Source organism: Oratosquilla oratoria, chromosome 9, assembly GCF_046742065.1.
Source record: "Oratosquilla oratoria isolate Oo_2021 chromosome 9, ASM4674206v1, whole genome shotgun sequence".
In the NCBI taxonomy this organism is placed as follows: Eukaryota; Metazoa; Arthropoda; class Malacostraca; order Stomatopoda; family Squillidae; genus Oratosquilla; species Oratosquilla oratoria.
The window spans coordinates 15,541,704-15,566,703 of NC_134785.1; the positions used below are offsets into that span (position 1 = coordinate 15,541,704).

The 25,000-nt window shown below is 41.5% G+C and overlaps 1 protein-coding gene across 1 annotated transcript; it reads left to right on the forward strand.

Annotated features, from left to right (window-relative positions):
- Positions 1 to 9,831: 9,831 nt before the first annotated feature.
- On the forward strand, positions 9,832 to 24,536 carry LOC143028259 (uncharacterized). The gene is made up of 2 exons (XM_076190088.1): positions 9,832 to 10,132; positions 20,430 to 24,536. Exons 1-2 carry the CDS (start codon positions 9,940 to 9,942, stop codon positions 22,103 to 22,105), a joined length of 1,869 nt encoding a protein of 622 aa, XP_076046203.1. The 5' UTR covers positions 9,832 to 9,939; the 3' UTR covers positions 22,106 to 24,536.
- The last annotated feature ends 464 nt before the right edge of the window (positions 24,537 to 25,000 follow it).

Sequence of the window (25,000 nt, forward strand, 5' to 3'; positions counted from 1 at the left end):
CGAAACCTTTATTGGTACCAATAAAGGTTTCGATCTCACACGGTGTTGATTCTCACAGAAATGAAACATGTAAACAATAAACATTTTAGTAGGTAAAATTATTTCACAAGCATATTTGAAAAATAAATAATATAAAAAAAAAACGCTCACAGATTCACGAACACTTCTTTGATAAAGGTTTATGATTGCATTATTCGTTATGAAATCATTAATGTATCCTTTGGTGCAACTATAACATGTGAAAATAAGTAGGTAAGTACACGAATAAATGACTAATTAAATAAACAAACTAACAAATAAATATATAAATAAAACACAATATCATGCACACAGTCGGTTGTTGGGTGGCTTTCCAGATATCGAAGAAGGTCAGCTAGATTATATCCAGGCCGCTGACATGGGGCAGGGAAGGGGGGGGGGGCGTATGTCTGAGGGGCAACTCTTTTAGGGAAGCCGTAATTCTAGCTTGGATTTGCCGGCAACAAGACTGACAAAATAATCATAACAAAAAGAGGTCATAGACGCCCTGAATATTTGACCGTAGTCAACGATTTTTGCCTTAAAATAAACAAAATATGAAATAGTTTCCCAACATCATTCATATACAACCATTCTCCATGTCTTCTGTCCTCTCCCGTCCTTCCTCAACAGACATTCCCCTCTTCCACAAAGCCCCTTTCACCCCATCCATCCATCTCATCCTAGGTCACCCCCTCATGTTCACTCCCTCCACACCTGCCTTCCATACCTCTTTTACTAGTCTTTCTTCACTCATTCTTTCCATGTGTCCAAACCATTCCAATACTCTTTCATCCACCCTATCTCCCAACTCCCTTACCACCTCTGTTTTCCTCCTCACCTCCTCATTTCTCACTCTATCTAGCCTAGTAACCCCATCATACTTCTCAGACACCTCATCTCAAACAAAAGATGTGGAAAAGTAAAAGAAAGAAAAAAATATGATGGCGTGTGAATAAGTTTCCATTGAAAACCTCCACAATTTTTAGATGAATTCGCCATAATGCGTTCTGCAGTTCAGATTACTGAAACAGGATTAAGTTCACTAACATGTAATAGCACTTAAATTTGTACTTACTAAATTACAGATTGTGAGAGTGCCTGAACTTATAATCAAGGAACCACACACACATACAGCGGCTTGTTGCTGTAGTATAACCGCACTCGCCTGCTACTTCAGTGGTCTGAATTCGGTCCCCGCCCAGGGTTGGAAAACATTACAGTACTGCAAGGGGGGACGGAGAGGGGGGGTCGCCGATTAAATGAAGCGGCCTTGCTGTGGATGTGCTGTGTCTTGCGACACTGCTTCTGACCCAGGGTGGTGGGCAAGGTGCAGGGATGACCCGTCATCCAGGAGGTGCTCAGATGAGAGGGAGGGTGGGAGGGGTGTGGAGTGTATTTAGGGATGAAATGGGTGGGAGTGTTTTTATGCCTTTCCCTTTTTGGCTACCTCCCTTGAAAGGGGGAAAAAGCCTTGGTATATGTATGTATGTACTGTGTTTAAGGTTACAGCACCGCCCGCACATCGGGCCAAATGTATATGAGCTCTGCGCTCTCATCCTTGCTTTTACTCCTCACGTACTCACCCAAACTCTACAACTAGTAGTCTTTGTCCCTCCTCTGACCCAGTCGCAAGCGCAGTGTCATCCACAAACAACAATTGGTTCATCTCTCATTCTACTTACTCTTACTGAACTTCTTAAGTCCCCTCCCATTATCCTCGCAATTACCTTCGGTATCTTCCCAACCATGTGTACGTTGAATAACCATGGTGACATCACACAAACCTGGCGCAGCCCTATCTTCACCTCGAACCACTCCTTTCTTTACCATAATATATGTAACTATCCCCAACAGCTTTCCCTCAATCACATACATCTTCAACATACCCCAACACACACAAACAAACATAAACACGCACGCACGCGCACACACACACACATACACATGTAAAACATTAGAAATTGGCAATAGCTCAAAAAGGCCATCATCTAATTACAATATCCCTTGGGAATTGAAATAACTGCAAAGGCGAAATATGTCGCCTGTATGCACTGGAACTTGGTAATAGTCTTTCAGGAGATCTAATGTCGAGAAATCTTGGCCCCGTTGAGGTATATGGTGACGTCGGTGATGTTTGGGATTGGCCAGTAGTCAGGTTCCGTCATCATGTTTAGCCGCAGGTAGTCTCCATTGGAGCGCCAGGAACCGACGTTCTTCTTGACGAGATGGAGAGGGGAGGACGAAGGGCTGGGGGCCTTTTGGCAAAGGCCTAGTCTCTTCATGTCCAGGAAGGTTTTCTTTGGCGACGGTGAATTTCTCGGGAAGTAGGCGACGGTATCTGGAAAATACCGGGGCCCCAGACGTCTTGATGTAGGGGCAGACGCCATGTTTAGCTACCATCAGTGGCGTCTGCCTCAGCTTAGGCTTGAAGACGTCGGGGAATTCAGTGAGCAGATGGGCGTAGTGCTGTCTAGCGTCGATGGCGGCGACCCTAGTCGGCTGTGATAGTGTTTGCAGGGTCCGTATAAGACTGGAAGTGCATTAGTTGAATAATCCCACCACAAAGTGAAAAATACAAGCAAAATCGAGAAGATACAAAAAACAGCATTAAAATCTGTTCCAAGTCCGTCAAGGAAGCCATACGAGGCGAGAGTGAAAGCATTAGACTACCAACATTAAAGGATCGATGGAAAAACGGTGACTTAGTTTCTGTGTTCAGGTCACTGACGGGGGTGGATAAAATTGACAGAGGAGATATCTTGATTTGGGATGGATGGAATAGACGAACTCATGGGAACAAATTGAAACAGGACAAAATGTCTAAAAGGTGTGAAGAGATACATTTTCATATCAATCCATACCATACACTTAGGATGATTTAGAAAGTTATATAACCCCAACTGTAACCATGCATAAATTTAACTCTAAGTATAATAATAGGAAAATAAGAAACAGGGCCCCTTGAGTGTTATTTTTTTTCCTGTATACTAAAATTAAGTAAATACACACACAGGACAGATAAAATAATGTTCAAATTTCAACACCTCACAAGTAATAGAATAGTACATGAACACTAAGGAGCCTGGGACGGTAGCCTGTGGGTTCGGAAATATTTGTTGCAAATTTCAAACCTGTATGAGACTTGGCGTGTTTGCGTCTCAGGTTGTCCACATAGTAAGAGAAATGTTTAAACCGCGCTGTGAACTTCCCTGGCCATACAGTTTTTCTTAAGTTATCTAGTTTCCCTCCGATCTTCACCAAATCAACATTACGAGCCTGTACTGGCCTCTACAGAACAGCAGCTAGAATTCCAGATATCTTTCCGCTCCTCCTACCCTGATTACCGACAACTTCCTATTGTTTCACCGGTAATCAGTTGTGTTTGTAGTTCTTAGCCACTTAATAAAAGAGACAAGCAATTCATCCCAGTGTTTATATTTCAATAAGACATTGATTTTTGGAAGCCATTTTCATTATTTATTATTACTATTCTTTGTATTCTTTAACTGATTTGATTTGGTAATAGACTAGTATCAGATTATCTATCTATACACCTAGGACATCTCCCTCCTTATAATGGAGGTAGACAGCCAAAGCACACACACTCTCACCTATTCCACTCATACCCATCACCCTTTCCTTCCTTTCTCATCTTAGCTCCTCGTGGATGAAGGGCCATCCCTAACTTTCACCCGCTACTGGGATCATAAACAATACACCAAGACACAGGACCTCCACAGCGGGGAAAGGGTCATCCCTAACTTTCACCCGCTACTGGGATCAGAAACAATACACCAAGACACAGGACATCCACAGCAGGGAACTCTTCATTTACACGGAGACCCTCCCTCCCCGTCCCTCATGCGGAAAGTAGAAAAGATGGGGAGATATTCCTTCAGGGTGCATCAAAATATCATCCATATACAACCAGTCTCCACTCACCCCTATCCCCCCCCCTTCTCCCTTCCCTCTTCAACAGACACTCCCCTCTTGCTCATAGGCCCTTTCATCTCATCCATCCAACTTTTTTTTTTTTTTTTTTTTTTTTTTTTTAGTATCCTCAAGTTCACTCCACCCACCTCTGATTTCCATATTCTTTTTTGCTAATCTTTATTCACTCATTCTTTCTACACGTCCCACCATTCAAGTAATCTTTCATCAGTCCTGTCTGCCAGCTCCCTTTCTACCCCCGCTCTCCTCCTCACCTCCTCATTTCTCACTCTATCCAACCTTCTAACGCCCACCATACTTCTAAAACATTTCATCTCAAACACATTTAAACTTCTCCTTTCTACTTCTCCTAAGTTCCAAGGCTCCGCCCCAGTGTCATAAGTACAATCACCCCTTCATATAATCTTCTTACATTCATTCTCTAGATGCCAATTTTCATGACACTTTTCAATCCCTCAAGACGTTTACTCGCTCCCCTCACTCTACAGTTTATCTTCACTCCCACTCCTCCATTGCCTGCCTCATGCGACTCCCAAATACTTAAAAATATCCACTTCCTCCAACCTCTCTCCTTTAAAACTTATTTCTAATTTCCTGCCACCATCTACTTTTGTACATTTCATCACCTTACCTTTCCCCGCATTCACGTTCAATTTCCTCCTATCACATATCTTCCCAAACTCCGTCACGAGCGCAGTGTCATCCGCACAGAACAACTGTCTCACCTACAACTTTCCTCCACTATATCTAACTACCTCCAGCCCCCTGCCCATCACCCTCGCATTTAGCTCCCAAACCACCCCATCAATGTACACATTGAACAACCATGGTGACATAACACAGCACTGACACAGCTCAACCTTCAACTCAAACCACTCGCTCTCTCCATTTCCGATTATAATATTATCTCTGCTAGTCTCGTAAAAACTCTTGGCTGCCATTAATAGCTTTATTCCTGTCCTATACATATACAATACTTCCCACATCTTTACCTTTTCCCAAAGCCTTCTCACAAATCTGCCTTACGCGAAGAATATTATAACTTCTGACAAATTTTCCCATCCTTTTTAACTCGCCCCACCGACTTTATTATGTGATACCCCTATGAATTACAACGTTCATATTAGAAGCATAAAACTACATACCTGTGATCAGCAGAGACTCATCGAACCCTGAAAAGTACAATGACATCACAAAGCATCATGCGTCTTTGCGAATTATCTCAACTCCAATATTTGTTTAAATATTTCAATAAAATATAGTATTATAACTCGCCTTGAATTGTTTTTACTTGTGTATCGCCGTCAATTGGTTTTACTTGTGTGTCGCCGTGAATTGGTTTTACTTTTGTGTCGCCGTCAATTGGTTTTACTTGTGTGTCGCCGTGAATTGGTTTTACCTGTGTGTCGCCGTATATTGGTTTTACCTGTGTCGCTGTGAATTGGTTTTGCTTGTGTATCGCCGTGAATTGGTTTTACCTCTGTCGCCGTGAATGCTTTTACCTGTGTGTCGCTGTGAATGCTTTTACCTGTGTATCGCCGTGAATGCCTCTACCTAGGTATCGCCGTGAATGCTTTTACCTGGGTATCGCCGTGAATGCTTTTACCTGGGTATCGCCGTGAAGGCTTTTACCAGTGTATCACCGTGAATGTTTTTACCTGTGTATCGCTGTGAATGCTTTTACCTGGGTATCGCCATGAATGCTTTTAACTGGGTATCGCCGTGAATTCTTTTACATGTATAGTGTCGTGAATGCTTTTACCTGTGTATTGCCTCTAATGCTTTTACCTGTGTATCGCCGTGAATGCTTTTACCTGTGTATCACCGTGAATGCTTTTCCTGTGTATCGCCGTGAATGCTTTTACCTGGGTATCGCCGTAAATGCTTTTACCTGGGTATCGCCGTGAATGCTTTTACCTGTATATCGCCGTGATGGCTTTTACCTGGGTATCGCCGTGAATGCTTTTACCTGTGTATCGCCGTGAATGCTTTTACCTTGGTATCGCCGTGAATGTGTAAGAGGCCGGTAGTTGTACGAATGGAAATGAGCCTGCCTGCTCGCCTGTTGTTTTGATAACATTGAGGTGACGCTATGTCTATGTAAACACACCGACGGTGGTGACTGTTTTATAATCGATGATGTAATCAAAACTCTGTAAGCGCAGGTTAGCTTCGTTTGACTAATGCTGAGGTAAACAATTTTGCTAGTGGCATTGCAATGGCTTTCCGGATTGGTGCAAGGTGGAGGAGAAAAAAACTATTGGTGCATGAATTCAAAGTCACGCCCATAAGGAGTGACATTTACTTCAGAAGTCACCGGAGATTGGATTAGAAAAATTAGTGACGTCAGACGAAGGTAGCTTAGCGTAGGATACGGGATCTCGTCAGACGATCTGGGGAGACGATCTAGAGAGACGATCTAGGGAGACGATCGAGAGAGACGATGTAGAGACGAGAGAAAGAGATCCTGAGTGTAACAAGAAGGTGAAATTACAGTGAAAGAAGAAAGAAAATTCACCACCCTTTTATTAACCCAAAGGACGAGAGAACTAGGCACGGGGCCTAGAAAATAGTGAGACTACAGGAAATACAAGGCATTGGGCCTACTGCTTAAGAGGAACTTGAATATTTAGTGAAACTCACGTAAAGAAGGCAAGGGGCCTTGAGACGAGTGGTATTACAAGTCAAATATACGTGTATGGTCGACGACCGACAGCGGTGGTGACAGTGGTGACAAGGGGTGGTGAAAGAATGCTTTTACCTGTGTATCGCCGTGAATGCTTTTACCTGTGTATCGCCATGAATGCTTTTACCTGTGTATCGCCGTGAATGCTTTTACCTGTGTATCGCCGTGAATGCTTTTACCTGTGTATCGCCGTGAATGCTTTTACCTGGGTATCGCCGTGAATGCTTTTACCTGTGTATCGCCGTGAATGCTTTTACCTGTGTATCGCCGTGAATGCTTTTACCTGGGTATCGCCGTGAATGCTTTTACCTGTGTATCGCCGTGAATGCTTTTACCTGTGTATCGCCGTGAATGCTTTTACCTGGGTATCGCCTCTAATGCTTTTACCTGTGTATCGCCGTGAATTCTTTTACCTGGGTATCGCCTCTAATGCTTTTACCTAGTATCGCCGTGAATGCTTTTACCTGTGTATCGCCGTGAATACTTTTACCTGTGTATTGCCGTGAATGTTTTTACCTGCGTATTGGCGTGAATGCTTTTACCTGGGTATCGCCGTGAATGCTTTTACCTGTGTATCGCCGTGAATGCTTTTACTTGGGTATCGCCGTGAATGCTTTTACCTGTGTATCACCGTGAATGCTTTTACCTGGGTATCGCCGTGAATGCTTTTACCTGGGTATCGCCGTGAATGCTTTTACCTGTGTATCGCCGTGAATGCTTTTATTTGTCCACCTCCGTGAATGCTTTTACTTGTCCACCGCCGTGAATGCTTTTACCTGTCCACCGCCGTGAATGCTTTTACTTGTCCACCGCCGTGAATGCTTTTACTTGTCCACCGCCGTGAATGCTTTTAGCTGTCCACCGCCGTGAATGCTTTTAGCTGTCCACCGCCGTGAATGCTTTTACTTGTCCACCGCCGTGAATGCTTTTACTTGTTCACCGCGTGAATGCTTTTACTTGTCCACCGCCGTGAATGCTTTTACTTGTTCACCGCGTGAATGCTTTTACCTGTCCACCGCCGAGAATGCTTTTACTTGTCCACCGCCGTGAATGCTTTTACTTGTCCACCGCCGTGAATGCCTTTACTTGTTCACCGTCGTGAGTGCTTTTACTTTTCCGCCGTGATTGATTTTACTTGTCCACCGCCGTGAATGCTTTTAGCTGTCCACCGCCGTGAATGCTTTTAGCTGTCCACCGCCGTGAATGCTTTTACTTGTCCACCGCCGTGAATGCTTTTACTTGTTCACCGCGTGAATGCTTTTACCTGTCCACCGCCGTGAATGCTTTTACTTGTCCACCGCGTGAATGCTTTTACTTGTCCACCGCCGTGAATGTTTTTACTTGTCCACCGCCGTGAATGCTTTTACTTGTCCACCGCCGTGAATGCCTTTACTTGTTCACCGTCGTGAGTGCTTTTACTTGTCCACCACCGTGATTGATTTTACTTGTCCACCGCCGTGAATGCTTTTACTTGTCCACCGCCATGAATGCTTTTACTTGTCCACCGCCCTGAATGTTTTTACTTGTCCACCGCCGTGAATGTCTTTACTTGTTCACCGTCGTGAATGCTTTTACTTGTCCACCGCCGTGATTGATTTTACTTGTCCACCGCCGTGAATGCTTTTACTTGTCCACCGCCATGAATGCTTTTACTTGTCCACCGCCGTGAATGCTTTTATTTGTCCACCGCCCTGAATGCTTTTACTTGTCCACCGCCGTAAATGCCTTTACTTGTTCACCGCCGTGAATGCTTTTACTTGTCCACCGCCCTGAATGCTTTTACTTGTCCACCGCTGTGATTGCTTTTACTTGTCCACCGCCGTGAATGCCTTTACTTGTTCACCGTCGTGAGTGCTTTTACTTGTCCACCGCCGTGATTGATTTTACTTGTCCACCGCCGTGAAGTGCACATGAGACGAAGCGTGTGCTAAACGAGAGTGAGGGGACGCGTTCTATGAGAGAACCAGTCTCCCCTCGACACAAACCTTCAACCTTCCCTCCATTCCCATATCTAGCCCCCATGCCACGCCCGAAGTCGACGCACACATCACCACTACCAGAATAAAAATGAAGAAAATCACCAAGTGATCAAAATGGCGTGCCCTTATATAGATCAAGAGATGATGAAAAAACTCGTCAAAACCCTCATATGTCCAAGACTAGAATGTCAGTAGCATGGGCCCCACACATATTGAAGGATATAAGCAAGAGTGAGAGAATAGAGAGTGCAGCAACAAACCTGGTCCCTAAACTAGCAGATAAACCATATGAGGACTTAAAATACTGGGTGTGCCAACTTTGAAAGATAAAAAAGAAAGGTGATATGTTTACAGTGCTCAGGTCACTAAAGGGGATAGATAGCATTGATAGAAGAGAGCTCCTGTTTAAAGATGGGAGGGCTTTAAGAAGTCATAAAAGTAAATCAAGAAAGACTACATGTCGAAAAGATTTGAAGAAATACAGTTTTCCATATAGATGATGTGGAATAGCTTAGGTGATATACCCCAAGTTCAAACAGTACACGAGTTCAAATCTAAGTATGATAATTGGAAATCAAAGATAATATAACATGAAACTACATGATTTTGAGTCTAGGTATGTTAGAAAATTAGAGAATAGGAGATGGTTCCTTTCCTGTGTACTACAATTAGGTAAATACACATACTCATATTCTTGAAGGCCTTCTGAACCGAAGACTTGATCCCTTGGTTAGAGGTTTCCAAAAAAGAAGTCCTTCTTCGTCCTGAGCTCAGGGTAATCTGATCACTGTTCCCGTGTTCCGACGTTAGTGCGCACAGTATTCCAAGGGACTCTTACGAGTTCGAAAAGAACTCAGAAGGCCACGGGTTAATATTTACTTTAGTAATTTCTCAGAGTTAATTCCCAATTTATTAAACCAAAATTGTTACATATATTTGATAAATAAAATAAAGAGGAGGGGAGTTTAATTGTATTTTATTCAAAGTTACGACAGGCGTGGTTCGAAGTTTCAGGAAAGGCTACTGAATCGAAGAAGATAACACTTGGAGTAAAGTTTCCCAAACTAAGGTAAGCACGAAAGTTCTCAATGACAATTACCACAATACATGAATTTAAGAGCAAACTAGACACTGTGAGATACAAAGACGGGACTCGATGAGCATAGCTCTCCTTCCTGTAAGATACAATTAGGCAGGTACAACTAGGTAAATACACACACATAATTGATAGAGACTAGGAGGGCATTGCAACCCACAATTCACAAAGATGGCAGAATTTTTTTATTTAATTCGTTTATCCAAATGAATGTGATTATTAATTTAGAAGAAATTAAGACTTTTCCCAAGGAACTTATGAAATTATTACTTTATCATTGCAGAAGTTACAATAAATTAGAAGATTGTATACCAAATACAGATATGAGCTCTGTGAATGAAAGTTCAGCAAAAGATGTTCGCATGCTATCCTTGGAGATGGACAATAGGAGCATTACTAGTAAGTACAGTTCCATGATTTTGTAAGGTCATAACTTTCAATAATGTGGTTGTCAGTATATGTATATTATATATATATATACAAGAGTACAAGAAGAAGCTGAAGGAGGAGTGGGAGGGAGTGAAGGATAGAGTAGGGGTAGGTGTGGAGGAGGAATGGGGATGGTTCAAGGAGGGAGTCACAAAGTGTGCAAAGATGGTGTGTGGAACAAGAAGGACAGGAGGAAATAGAAGGAAGGGTAGTGAATGATGGGATGAGGAAATGAAGAAGGTTGTAGAAGAGAAGAAGCGAGCTTACACAGATTGGTTACAAAATAGGACGAGGGAGTCATATGAGACGTACAAAGAAAAGAAAAGAGAAGTAAAGCAAAAGGTAAAGGAGGCAAAGAGGAGAGCAGATGTGAAATGGGGTAAGAGTATGACAGAAAATTTTGAAAGTAATAAAAAGATGTTTTGGAAAGAAATTAAGAGAGGAAGAGGAGGCGAATCAAGTAGAGAAGAAAAGGTAAAAGGTGCAGATGGAGAGGTGATAATGGAGGAGAAGGCAGTAAGGGGAAGATGGGCAGAATATTTTAGGGAGTTGCTAAATGTGAAGGAGGATAGGGAGGGAAAGATAGCTGCAGTGGGAAATGCTAAGAAAATGAGAGTGATGAGTGAGGAAAATGGAGGAGAAATAAGGAAGGATGAAGTGAAGGCAGCAGTTAAGATGATGAAAGCAGGTAAGGCACCTGGTCTGGATGGATGCCATGCAGAATGTCTTAAAAAAGGAGGTACAGTGATGGTGGACTGGTTGGTGAGGTTATTTAATGTTTGCTGGAGAGAAGGTGGAGTGCCGGAGGACTGGAGGAGTGCTTGTATAGTTCCACTTTACAAGGGAAAGGGGGACAAGTGTGAATGTAGTAGTTTCAGAGGGATTAGCTTGTTAAGTGTAGTTGGGAAGGCTTATGGGAGGATCTTGATTGAGAGGATTAGGAGAGGAACAGAGGGAGTAATTGGTGAGGAACAGTGTGGATTTAGGACAGGTAGAGGTTGTGTAGATCAGATTGTTGTGGTAAGACAGATGTGTGAGAAAGCTATAGGAAAGGGGAAGGATGTTTTTTGGGCCTTTATGGATCTGGAAAAGGCTTACGACAGGGTAGACAGAAAGGCACTGTGGGAGGTTATGCGGATATACGGGATAGGAGGAAAGCTTCTCGGAGCTGTCAAAAGTTTTTATGAGAGTAGTAGAGCTTGTGTCAGGATTAGAAATGGAGAGAGTGAGTGGTTTGAGGTAAAGGTGGGACTTCGTCAAGGATGCGTTATGTCACCCTGGCTGTTCAACTTATACATGGATGGGGTAGTGCGAGAGGTAAATGCAAGGGTAGTGGGTCAGGGATTGGAGATGGTTAAAGAAAATGGAGAAAAGTGGGAGGTGAGCCAGCTGTTGTTTGCTGACGACACTGCACTTGTGGCAGGATCGGAGGAGGGACTGAGGAAGTTGGTGACAGAGTTTGGGAGAGTGTGTGATAGAAGAAAGCTGAAGATAAATGTGGGTAAAAGTAAGGTGATGAGATGTACAAGGGATGAAAGTGGCAGGAATCTGGAAGTGAGCATTAAGGGAGAGCAACTGGAGGAAGTGGATAGTTTTAGATACTTGGGTGCAAATGTGGCAGGAAAAGGTGGAGTACAGGTGGAGGTAGAATGTAGATTGAGAGAAGCGAGTAAATGCCTTGGTGGATTAAAAAGTGTAATGAGGAATAGAAATTTGGGAATGGATGCTAAGAGGAGACTGTATGAAGGAGTAATTGTGCCAACAGCACTGTATGGAGCAGAAACATGGAACATAAGAGAGGAAGAGAGAAGGAGCTTGAATGTGTTTGAGATGAAGTGTCTGAGAAGTATGATGGGGGTTACTAGGCTAGATAGAATGAGAAATGAGGAGGTGAGGAGGAGAACAGGGGTGGAAAGGGAGTTGGGAGATAGGGTTGATGAAAGAGTATTAGGATGGTTTGGACACATGGAAAGAATGAGTGAAGAAAGACTAGTAAAAGAGGTATGGAAGGCAGATGTGGAGGGAGTGAACATGAGGGGACGTCCTAGGATGAGATGGATGGATGGGGTGAAGGGGGCTTTGGGGAAGAGGGGAATGTCTGTTGAGGAAGGATGGGAGAGGACAGAAGACAGGGGTGAATGGAGAATGGTTGTATATGGAAGATGTTGTGATGCATGAGGTGGAATGGTGGCCCCTGTAGAAATGCTTAAACTTGTGAATGATTCCCTGATCCATCAGCTGAATAACTGAAATCTTATTTGGAGGCAGGTAGGCAACAAAGATGTTACCTGAAACAAGTTCATGTGCAGGACTCCCTTTCTGCCTCATTGAAATAAAGTCTGCTCCATATAGTGCTATGGGCACAGCCACTCCCTTGTACAATCTTCTCAACTTCATCCCAGGCTGATGAAATTTGTGCATTTTTATGAAATTCCAAGTATTTAAGAATTCATGTTTGGCAATATTTTTTTTTTTTTTTTTTTTTTTTTAACCAAACTATAAAATGAATAAATGAATAAATAAAAACAGATGAATACATAAATAAAACCATAACATGTTTAGGCTTGTAACTGTTGCTTGTAATAATTTTGTGTTCTGGATTAATATTCAGTCCAGTATGCACCAGATTGCACCCCATGCTTCGTCACTTTGCTCCCTTGCGACTTTTCTCTTTGGAAGCTCGCTGGCTAAGTGGGTTAGGGCGTTGTTACTTGTGGCAAAGGTTGAGGTGAGGGTGGTTTGAATCCTGCCACCAGCGAAGTTGAACCAAGGGCATGGTTCATTAAATTCCACGCCACAAAGCCCTCTGTGAGGGGCACCGTCCTAGCCTCCCGATAGGGGGGGGGAGTGTGTGACGTTAAACCATATCATTATCATCATATCATCATTTCACAACATACTTATGTGCCTAGTTTATCCTAGATACCTATTTCTCACGGTAATATTCCTTCCCCCACACATTTGCTTGTTTCCTTTATTCTGAAATTCACCTCCACTCCTCTCTCATTTGCCACTACAGACTCAAATACTTAAAGCTCTTGACTTCTTCTAGCGTCTCTCCTTTTAAACCTTCCTCTAACCCATTGCTACCCTCACTCCTTGCACATCTCACCACCTCACTTTTGCCCACATTTACTATGTTTCATCCTCTTGTGTAGTCTCCTAAGTCCCTCCATTAACTACTCTGACATGGCTACAAGGGCAATGTCATCTGCAAACTCTTATCTTGCTGCCAGGGCCCTCACATGGAGGGGGGAGGGGGGCATATGCCCTGGGGCAGCACATTTAGGAGGGTGCCAATTCTAGTTTGGATATGCTGCCCACAAAGCTGACAAAATAATTATAATAAAAAAGGGGTCAAAGGAGCCCTGAGTATTTCACCGTAATATACGAATTTTGCGTTAGAATCAACGGAATATGAATTATTTTTCCCTTGTGCTTTCTGCAATAGGGACATTAAATAACATTTTTAAAATCCGTTTAATTATTTCGCAATCCAATTGCCAAAACAGGCTGTAAGGGATGATGTAGATGGGAAGTGGTGATGGGGGAAGGGGGCATCACTGAGAACTTTGTCCTGGAGTGGCACTTTGTCCTTAAGTGGCACTTTGCCCTAGGGTGGCACTTTGTCCTAGGGTGGCACTTAGCCAAATAAGGCCTCTGTTCACTCCCCTCCACTCTTGTTAGCCATCTGTATGAAATTGATAACAGTGTTTGTAGAGACACATTTGGAGATAAGATGAGAGTAAGTATCAGCAAGTATAAAGTAATGTCAGTTGAAAGGAGAGTTTAAAAAACGTACATCACTGAATTGAAAAGTAGCAGTGCAAATAAAGTAATATGTTTAGGTTCTTGAATGTAAATTATATGCTCCTCTCTCTCTCTCTCTCTCTCTCTCTCTCTCTCTCTCTCTCTCTCTCTCTCTCTCTCTCTCTCTCTCTCTCTCTCTCTCTCTCTCTCTCTCTCTCTCTCTCTCTCTCTCTCTCTCTCTCTCTCTCTCTCTCTCTCTCTCTCTCTCTCTCTCTCTCTCTCTCTCTCTCTCTCTCTCTCTCTCTCTCTCTCACCTCCTCCTCCTCCTCCTCCTCCTCCTCCTCCCTCCTCTCTCTCTCTCTCTCTCTCTCTCTCTCTCTCTCTCTCTCTCTCTCTCTCTCTCTCTCTCTCTCTCTCTCTCTCTCTCTCTCTCTCTCTCTCTCCCCCTCCCTCCCTCCCTCCCTCTCTCTCTCTCTCTCTCTCTCTTTCTCTCTCTCTCTCTCTCTTTCTCTCTCTCTCTCTCTCCCTCTCTCTCACTCTCTCTCTCTCTCTCTCTCTCTCTCTCTCTCTCTCTCTCTCTTTTCTCACACAAGAGGTGACAACTAGTAACTGCTCCCCCTTACCACAGACTTTCTCTAGCAGAATACCAGCAGCATCTAGATATTGGAGACATCTGGGTTGGCTCAGATTTCTCAGAGAAATTATCTTATAATTGTGTAATATTGTGAAAGACTACAACAAGAGAATAACTCATGACAGAGCAGTAATTGTGGCCGTAGGTAGAATTAAGGTTTTTGATATTCCCTAAACTGGCAGAGAATGCAGAATATCTTAAGTCTTCCATCTATCAGAGACCCCCCCCCCACAAAAAACAAAAAGCAAAAAAAAAAAAAACTATAATAGGGTCTCCCATAGAGCAATACTATCACTTTTGGTATCTAATGTATCAATTAGTCAATCAGTCCTTTGTCCTAGGTAGGTCTCTCTTGCAGATGACCCACAGTTCCCAGGTAATTGGCTGCAACCACTGGGCAAGCCCATACATCACTCAGAAGAGATATTGTGCTGTTGTTTTATATTATTTGTTTGTTTGTTTGGAGGTACTGCAGATATACGGGAAAGGAGGAAAGCTTATAGGAGCTGTCAAGAGTTTTTATGAGAGTAGTAGAGCTTACGTTAGGATTAGAAATGGAGAGAGTGAATGGTTTGAGGTAAAGGTGGGACTTCATCAGGGGTGTGTTATGTTGCCCTGGCTGTTCAATCTTTACATGGATGGGGTGGTGCGAGAGGTGAATGCAAGGGTAGTGGGTCAGGGGTTGGAGATGATTAAAGAAAATGGAGAAAAGTGGGAGGTGAGCCAGCTGTTGTTTGCTGATGACACTGCACTTGTAGCAGGATCAGAGGAGGGATTGAGGAAGTTAGTGACAGAGTTTGAGAAGGTGTGTGAAAGAAGGAAGCTGAAGATAAATGTGGGCAAAAGTAAGGTGATGAGATGTACAAGGGGAGAGAGTGACAGTAGGCTGGAAGTGAGCATTAAGGGTGAGAAACTGGAGGAAGTGGATAGTTTCAGATACTTGGGTGCGAATGTGACAGGAAAGGGAGGAGTGGGGGTGGAGGTAGAATGTAGATTGAGAGAAGCGAGTAAATGCCTTGGTGGATTAAAAATTGTAATGAGAAATAGACATCTGGGAATGGATGCTAAGAGGAGGTTATATGAAGGAGTGATTGTGCCAACAGCAATGTACGGGGCAGAAACATGAAACATGAGAGAGGAAGAGAGAAGGAGTTTGAATGTGTTTGAGATGAAATGTCTGAGAAGTATGATAGGGGTTACTAGGCTAGATAGAGTGAGAAATGAGGAGGTGAGGAGGAGAACAGGGGTGGAAAGGGAGCTGGGAGATAGGGTTGATGAAAGAGTATTAGGATGGTTTGGACACATGGAAAGAATGAGTGAAGAAAGATTAGTAAAAGAAGTGTGGAAGGAGTTAATATGAGGGGGCGTCCTAGGATGAGATGGATGGATGGGGTGAAAGGGGCTTTACAAAAGAGAGGAATGTCTGTAGAGGAAAGACGGGAGAGGACAGAAGATAGGGGTGAATGGAGAAGGGTTGTGTATAGATGAGGCTGTGATGCATGAGGGGGAGTGGGTGGGGGATGGGAGGTGAGGAAGTATGTATGAGAAAAAATTTGACAGAGCCCAAAGGGATTTCTCCCCGTCTTCTCCTTTCCTGCATGAGTGGAGGGAGAGGGAGGGCCGCCGAATTCATGAAGCGGCCTTGCTGTGGATGTGCTGTGTCTTGCGACACTGCTTCTGACCCAGGGTAGTGGACAGGATGCAGGGATGACCCGTCATCCAGGAGGTGCCAAGATAGGAGGGAGGGAGGAGGGTGGAGGGGAGTGGAATATATGGGAAATGAAATGGGTGGGAGTGATTTCTATGCCTTTTTCTTTTTGGCTACCCCCCGTGTAAGTGGGAAAAAGCCTTTGGTATATGTATGTATGTATGTTTATTTGTTTGTTATTATTTGTCTGTTTATTATTATTTACTTGATTTTCATTTATTATTAGTTATCTGTCAATTTATTATTATTTACTATTTACCTGGAAGCTTGTTGGCTGAGCGGGTTAGGGTGTCGTTACTTACGGCGAAGGTTGAAGGAATGTCAGTTCGAACCCTACCATCGGCGAAGTTGAATTAAGGGCATGGTTCATTAAATTCCACGCTACAAAGTCCTCTGTGAGGGGCACCGTCCTAGCCTTCCCATAGGGGGGAGTTTGTGACGTTAAACCACATCACTATTTACCTGTTTGTTTATTATTTAACTATACCTATGCATTTATTTATTTTATTTATTATTATTTATATTATTGTAATATTTATTATTACTTTTTTATTCATTATTATATGTTTTTCTGCATTCAACCTAGTTATGGACCAAAAGGTCTCCTGTCGGGATGCTCCAACTTTGTAATCCTTTGTGTGAGGCACTGTAGGATGAGGTGTTCTTTGTTCTCAGTGTGATTGTGCTGGTCCTACCTAAGGATGCATTATGAAATTGAGGGAGGGAGCAGAGGATGGAAGAAAAAAAATACTAAAATATTGTAGAACTTCAAACAACTGATTCCCCATGTTGTTTCTGAAACCCAGTATACAACTCACCTCCCCATGGATGTGAGGTCCCAAGGGTCTGGTAACAGGTCTGGTACCAGGTGTCTGGATCAGGTTGAAAATTTGTCTGATGTATTCCAACATAACCTGTCTACCCCAAACCCAGAATGCCTCAAAACTCTAATGCATGCAGATGACCTATCAATAATAGACCAGTACCCCAAGTGTAACAGAGCAGGCACATCACAGAAATTTACCCCAGTAAGCTAGAACTATAGATGATATCATTCATAATGTCTATCTTCTCAGACATTCTAAGTAACACTGTTTACCCCAGATTACCATAAATCCAAGAAATGCCCATTGGATTAGATGTTCAGAATCTCCATTATCATCATCATAAAAGATTATAAAAGTGGAGTGTGCCAACAGGAGACCTTTTGGTCCATAACTAGGTCTGATATGAAAAAAATTATTATAGTAATGATAAATAAAAAAATAAAAAATAAAGATTATAAAAATATAAATAATAATAAATAAAATAAATGCATAGGTATAGTTAGATAATAAAGAAACAGGTAAATGGTAAATAATGATAAACTGACAGATAACTAATAATAAAGGAAAATCAAGCAAATAATAAACAAAGAGAAAATATTGCTATCATTGTTGTTGTCAGGAGCATGTGCTAGAGGATGCATTGCTTTACTCGTACACCATCACCAATCTCCATGAGCAAACTCCCATGCAGCCACCATTCCCATCCTAGATAGCTCTTGGTAGGTTCACTTGATTTGCTCTAGCCGCCAGTTCCGTGGGGGTCCCTTATATCTCCTCCACTAAAGGTTGCCCCTTGTGGAGACAATCCTGGCACTTATGGCTGAAGTTCATGCTCATGAATTATCCTGGTAACAAGCTTAGACTCAGTCATGGAACAGTTTCTGGTTTGATACATAATCATTCCAATGATACCCCACAGTTCTATGGAGGCACTTGGCATCAAAGATGTTGAGATGCATTTTCAACTCAGCATTCAATGTCCATGGCTCATAGCTGTGCAGCAAGAAATGGAGTGCAAGCAACTAGAAGATTTGGTATAGTAGTCCTCCTGTATAAATATTGACAGTGCTATTTTCAGTACTGTGGTTGAGCAAGTCCATAATATCATGGACAATGCCAGTTCTTCACAGATCTTTCTGACATGACCCACCACTGTTATACATTATACTATTAAGGTATGTTGAATTGTCCAGGACCTCAATATCTTTGCCACATGCATGAACAGACTAAAATGTGTGATCTAGTAACCCCCTAAATGCCCAGACCTTGGTCTTGGTCCACGATACTTGAAGCACAAGTGGTCTTATTCCCTCTGCAGTGGCTTGAGGACTGCAACAAGAAAGTCACAGAGTGATAGATATAGGGAACAAATTGGATGAAAAAATAAGGTGTGCAAACACAATACAAGAATTTAAGAACAAACTTGAACTTGCGAGATACAAAAACAGGTCACCACGAGCATAGCTCCCCTTCCTGTAAAATACAACTAGGTAGGTGAATACAATATTAGTAGCAGGCATGGGCTTTGGTCAACAGAAGGAAACTAGTCTCAGTTTACAATTAGGATTTTAGTACTACACTTGGGTTTGCTTCCACAGCATTGTTCCCAGTAATCAGGAAAATGAACAGACACCCAAAAGAATATACAAAATAAAGCATTGAAGATAACAGGATGTACTAAAATTCTCATAGAGCATCGCATGAAAATGATAGATAATTATAACCAAGACCACTCAGTCCTACTCACTCATCTTATTACATACATATACCAAAGGCTTTTTTTCCCCTTATCAGGGAGGTAGCCAAAAAACAAAGGCATAAAACCCATCTTGTTACATAAAAAAAAGGACACTGACAGCATACTACTCAAACATCTACAACAACAAACACCTTCACCACACAACCCCTTCACACAAGATCACAAAACAAGTTTTTCAAGACTGCCCACCAAAATCCATGCTGCATTAAACCTCTCCTGACACTGTCTCTACAGAAAAAACTCTCCCAAGAGAAGCAAGAACCACACAAGTAAGACAATGGGTTACCATCCAGCACTGAAACAACACCATAGAATAGGCTTGGCTACAGAAACAAACTGCCACAGATGTAGCCATCACATAGTCTACACCGAACACCCCATCCTATGCTACCCCACCCTAGCCATACTTGGACAATAATGTAGTATTTCTTAGTGAATGATTGGCTGATCTGATGGATTTTGTCAGTCATCTTGAAGCTGTGAATCTCTAGCAAGAGATCTGGAGCATTGGATGAATGAATTGAACAACTAGTAAGAATAACATTATGGTTATCCAAAAATTAAGACAATAAAGATATCTTACAAACAATTCAAAATAAAACACAAAGACTAATAACTGGCTACACCACAAAACAACACCGATAGAGCATTTATACATGTAAACTAAAATCCCTTTTATAGAACAACACATGAGAATAATAGGCACACATTATATAATGAACAAAATTACTTGAACCCGCCCTTTTCCATAATATCAAACAGACACAGCTCACCAAATGCAACATAAAAACAACTTCCCCCAGTACTCCACAAATCTTTCATACAAAAACACATACTGGCCATATACAGAATTATGAAAGGGATGGCAGTCCTTGTCAGAGAAGATTTATTAAAGTGGGATAAAAGAAAAACAAGACATGAAAAGAAACTTAAAAAGGATAGTTACAGAAGAGATCTGAAAAAGAATAATTTCCCACACAGAGTGGTAGATGCCTGGAACAAATTGGATGAGGCAACAGTGTGTGCAAAAACTATACAAGAATTTAAAAACAAACTAGATGCTGAAAGATACAAAGATAGGTCACTATGAGCATAGCTTCCTTTCCCATATAATACAACTAGGTGAATACACATTCAGATCACAAAACAAACACCCTGTAATTGACTGCCAAATTCTCTACATCACCAAACTCCCCCAGAAGTCAACCAGCAGAAAAATGACTCCAAAGATGAACAAGAATTGCACTTGCATGCTTATGTTCAAGGCACCCAACATTAAAACAATACCAACACAGAATCAGCCTCACAGCAGATATCAGTTGAACCAGATGCAAACACTACACAGAAAACACAGTAACATGTAACCTTTACTGAGTATCTTATGGACTAAACTAGTGGCCTTGGTCATTTTCTTGGGAACCATGGGTCTCATGCAAGAAAGAACCAGAACAACAGATTGATTGTATCCATGGGTTACTGTTTTTCATGTTAGCATGAAAACTTTGATTATTTATGAGATGTTCATGATGATCCGCAAATATTGTAACAAGACATTGACATCCTAATTTGCAATGTTTGATTTATTGCAGGAAGTACAAGTAAAGACCAATCGTTGCCAAACACTTCAGTAGGAAGAGACACATCATTGAAGAGGATCAGTAAACCTAAGCAGGAAATGGAATCCATGAAACAGACACCTTCAAAGGATGTTGATGCCTCAAGTACTAAAAAGATTAAATCTAGAACTCGTGGATGTAATGTCTGTGGTGCTTTATTCCCTTCTAATTATTCATTAAGGACACATTTAAGAACACATACAGGAGAGAAGCCGTTTAGCTGCACTCATTGTGATGCTTCGTTTGCTCAGTCAGGAACTCTGAAAACTCACATTCTAAGACACACTGGTGAAAAACCGCATAAATGTTCAGTGTGTACTTCTACATTCCGTACCTCATCGCATTTGAAAGAACATTTAAGACTCCACACAGGCATTAAGCCTTATAAATGTAACCACTGTGACTCATCCTTTTCCCGGTCTGCAGGACTAAAACTTCACATGAGCAAGCATATTGGAAAGAAGCCATATCAATGTACTATGTGTAAGGTTTCGTGTTTGTGGCCAAGTGAACTGACAAAGCACATGAAAAAACATTTAGGGGTGAAATCACATAAATGTAAGTTATGTGATGCTTCCTTCTTTTCCAGTAGTGGTCTTAGATATCACAAGTTGAAGGATCATGAGAACAAGAAAGCTTACAAGTGTGATTACTGCAGTGCTTCATTCATAACTGAAACGAACTTAACTGTGCATACTCGAACACATACGGGTGAACGACCTTATAGGTGCACCTTGTGTGATGCTTCATTTACTCAATGTGCAGGACTAAAAAAACATTTCAAAGTCCACACAGGGGAGAAATCGTACAAGTGCGAACACTGCAGTACTACCTTTGCGTTAAAGAATACGTTGAAACAACATATAAAAACTCACACAGGCGAAAGGCCATATAGATGCAACCTTTGCGATGCTTCCTTTTCTCACAGCCAAACTCTAAAAGGCCATGCTTTGTTTCATACAGGGGAGAAACCACATCATTGTAAGTTCTGTGGAGCAGCATTTGCTCTTGCGGGCAACATGAAGGCGCACATGAAAACCCACACTGGCGAGAAGCCGTTCAAATGCAGACTCTGCAATGCTCGTTTTTCTCGTTCGGATCATTTGAAAACTCATTTACCCGTTCACACAGGTAAGGTACCTCATAAGTGTCCTCATTGCTCAGGTTCGTTTTCTGAACTGCGTTTTCTGAACAGGCATATTTCTAGAGTGCATGCTGGTGAAAAGTCTTACAAATGTAGTATTTGTGATGCTTCATTTTCTAGCTCATTACAGCTTCGGAAGCATACTCGGAGTAATTCAAACCAGGAATGTAAAAAACTGAAACAGTGTTTTACAGTTTTTCCAAAAGAAAGTTCTTTTAACTGTTATCAAAAATGTGAGGATCCACATCAGTGTGATTATTCTATAGTTACATGTTCTACTCCAGCCACTGCAAAGATTCATAATGATAACATAAACCAAAATTTTTCCAATTCTTGTGAAGCTGAGAGAAATGAATATAAAAGATCAAGAATTGATAGGATAAAGGTAGAGGAGATGTATGAAGAAGAGGAAGAGTTTAAAATCAAAGTTGAAGAGACTGAGATAGATCTTGACATGATTTTAAAAGAGAACAGAATTGGATCGTCTGATGGAGTGACAGAGTGATAGATGGAGAATATCCCTAATTGCTCAAAGTTGAATTAAAATATAATCCATACATTATGCAACTTCTGTGGCATCAATGACAAGTACCTGCATGTGGTGATCCTGCAAGATGGACAGAAAAACTGCCTATTTTCAAAAGCCATAAACCTCCTCACCTCCATCAATAGGCCCTAAGGGGTTCTGGCATTCTGTCACGGGGCTGGATCCTAGATCTTTCTTAATGAACTTTAACTGTATTTGTTGCACTTTTTCACACATGGAAAGCTGACAGCTGGTAACTATTTTCTTGTCTTTACTGCTTTGAGTCTGTGACATAGAAACAGTCCCATGGAATGTGGAATGTTATATGAACTTCTTTGCAGATGATACAAAACTACTAAAGAGAGTAAGTACAGAGGAAGATTGTAAATCACTACAAAAAGACCTGGACAAAGTCGGGGAATGGAGTCAAAAGTGTGAAGAGAACTTCAATATCAAGAAATGTAGTATAATGGAATTTGGAAAAAGTAAAAATAAAATATCGAGACAATATAAGATGGGTACAAAGGAAGTTAAAAAAGTCAACTCTGAAAGGGACCTGGGAGTAACTATCAGCAATGACATGGCACCAGACAAACGTATCTACAGAATAGTCAGAGAAACTTTTAAAGTGGCTTTTGACTACTTGTATGAAGAAATGGTAAATAAAATATTAGCTACATTGATAAGACCAAGATTGGAGTACACTGCAACACTATGGACACCCAGTACTAAAAAAAAAAACTATAAAGAAATTAAAAGAATTAAAAAAGCAATGACAAAGATGGCACCAACACTCTCCAAATTGACATACCAACAAAAATTGGCCAAACTTGAACTATGAACTCTGGAACAAAGAAGAGAAAGAGGAGATCTATTAACCATCTACAGAATTATTAAAGGGATGGAAGATCTTGATAGAGATTATTTATTAAAGTGGATTAAAAGTAAAACAAGAGGACATGAAAAGAAACTTAAAAAGGATAGTTACAGAAGAGATCTGGAAAAAAATATAAATAAATAAATAGCTTCCCACACAGATTGGTGGATGTTTAGAACAAATTGAATGAAGAAACAGTGAGTGCAAAAACTATACTGTATAAGAATTAAAGATCAAACTGGATACTGAAAGATACAAAAGCGGGTCACTATGAGCATAGCTCTCTTCCTGTAAAATACAACTATGTAAATACAGTGATAAATGCAGACAGCAGTCCAAAGTCTTCCTAAAGAGATTTTTTGGAAGTTCCAGGAACTATCACCACACACATTGGCTGTGGGTTTTCTGCTAAATGAAACTCCAGGCAATAACTGATTGATAGCAACATTTGTCCTTTATGAGGGATTTCTCTGTAGGGCTGATGTCTGAGGGGAGTATGAGTACAGGGTTTGGTGGTCAGTCTGCTTCTTTTGTGATCTGAGTGTTGTATGTGTGGTTTTATATAGATGTGTTGCATGGAGCTGATGGTAGGTTGTAGTAGATGTTTCAATAATATCCTGCCAGTGTGGTTCTGTTGGAACAACCACATTTGAATGAATCCATTAACCCAGAGTATTTATGATTAATATTATAGCACAAGTTGAACAAAAACACGAGCTCAAACAAAGCCTGTGGGAGTGATTCTTCACTCCCGAATTTCGAAAAAAAAAGTTGAACAAAGGAAAAAGAAGGAATATTAAATAACTTTCTCATTCTGTAACCCTCATCTAAGTGAATATATCCTACTTGACCAACCAAAGTATTGTTCTATACTTACCTTACTGTATTTACCTAATTGTAGTACACAGGAAAGGACCACTACTTTGGGATCCCATTTTTTACTCTCCAATTGTCATAACTTTAAATATGTACAAAAACTTGTTTTGATGAAATGTGGAAGAGCTAATTTTGAATAATGATAGTACATTCCCTATCATTTAGTTTGTGAAAGTGTAAATAACTTATTTCTAATCACCAGAGTAGATGGAAATGTTTGAACTGTTTTTACATACATATATCAAGTGATCCTTCCCCCTTTACCAGGGAGATAGCTGAAGCCAAAAAAGCATAATTCCACTTTCTCCCATTTCACCTCCACCTATTCCACTCCCATCCACCACCCCTCCCTCACACCCATTTCGGCTCCTCATGGATGACAGGTCATCCCTGCATCTCACTCATTATGTGTCCTGAGTCCGAAGCAATGTAGCAAGACACAGCACATCCACAATAAGGCCACTTCATTTAATTGGCAACCCCCCCCCTCTCATACCCTCATGCAGAAACATTTAAGAAGACTCTAAAATAGGTAATGTCGTTGTAAATGTATGGATTCAAGTGTTGAGCTCTAAAACTTGTGTAAACTTTGCAGTTGTTTTATTGGAGTAAGTTTGTTTTACATGGAAATAAAGGTTGCATTTTTAACACGTGTTTATGTAACAAAACAAATCCTTGTTTAGTAATAGAGGGGCTGGGTTAGGAAGTTTTCTTAAGTAAATGGCAAACTGAAGCTTCGTCACCTCATATTGCTCCCAGGGTTCATCTCTGATTAGGAAAGTTGATACCGAGTGTGAACCGTCCCTTCTTGGTGCAAGTGCGTCTTCAACTTCCTCCAGGTATTGTCGTTTCACTGGCATACCATGGACACATGAGTCTCCTGCATTCATGTGTGAACTATTCCAGACCACCTACAAGGTTGAGGTCTGAGTGGATACTAGCCCCTCAAACCAGAGAGAGAGAAAATCAAATGTGGACCCAATCCAGTGGATTCCAAATTAGGCTACTGGAGCTTAAATCTAAAGCCCAGTATAACAGAATCCAAGCTCTTTTCATAATTTGAAATGAACCACATGCAGTTGCAGTACCACCGTGGGAGTATTTGCTGCCCCATGACTGCT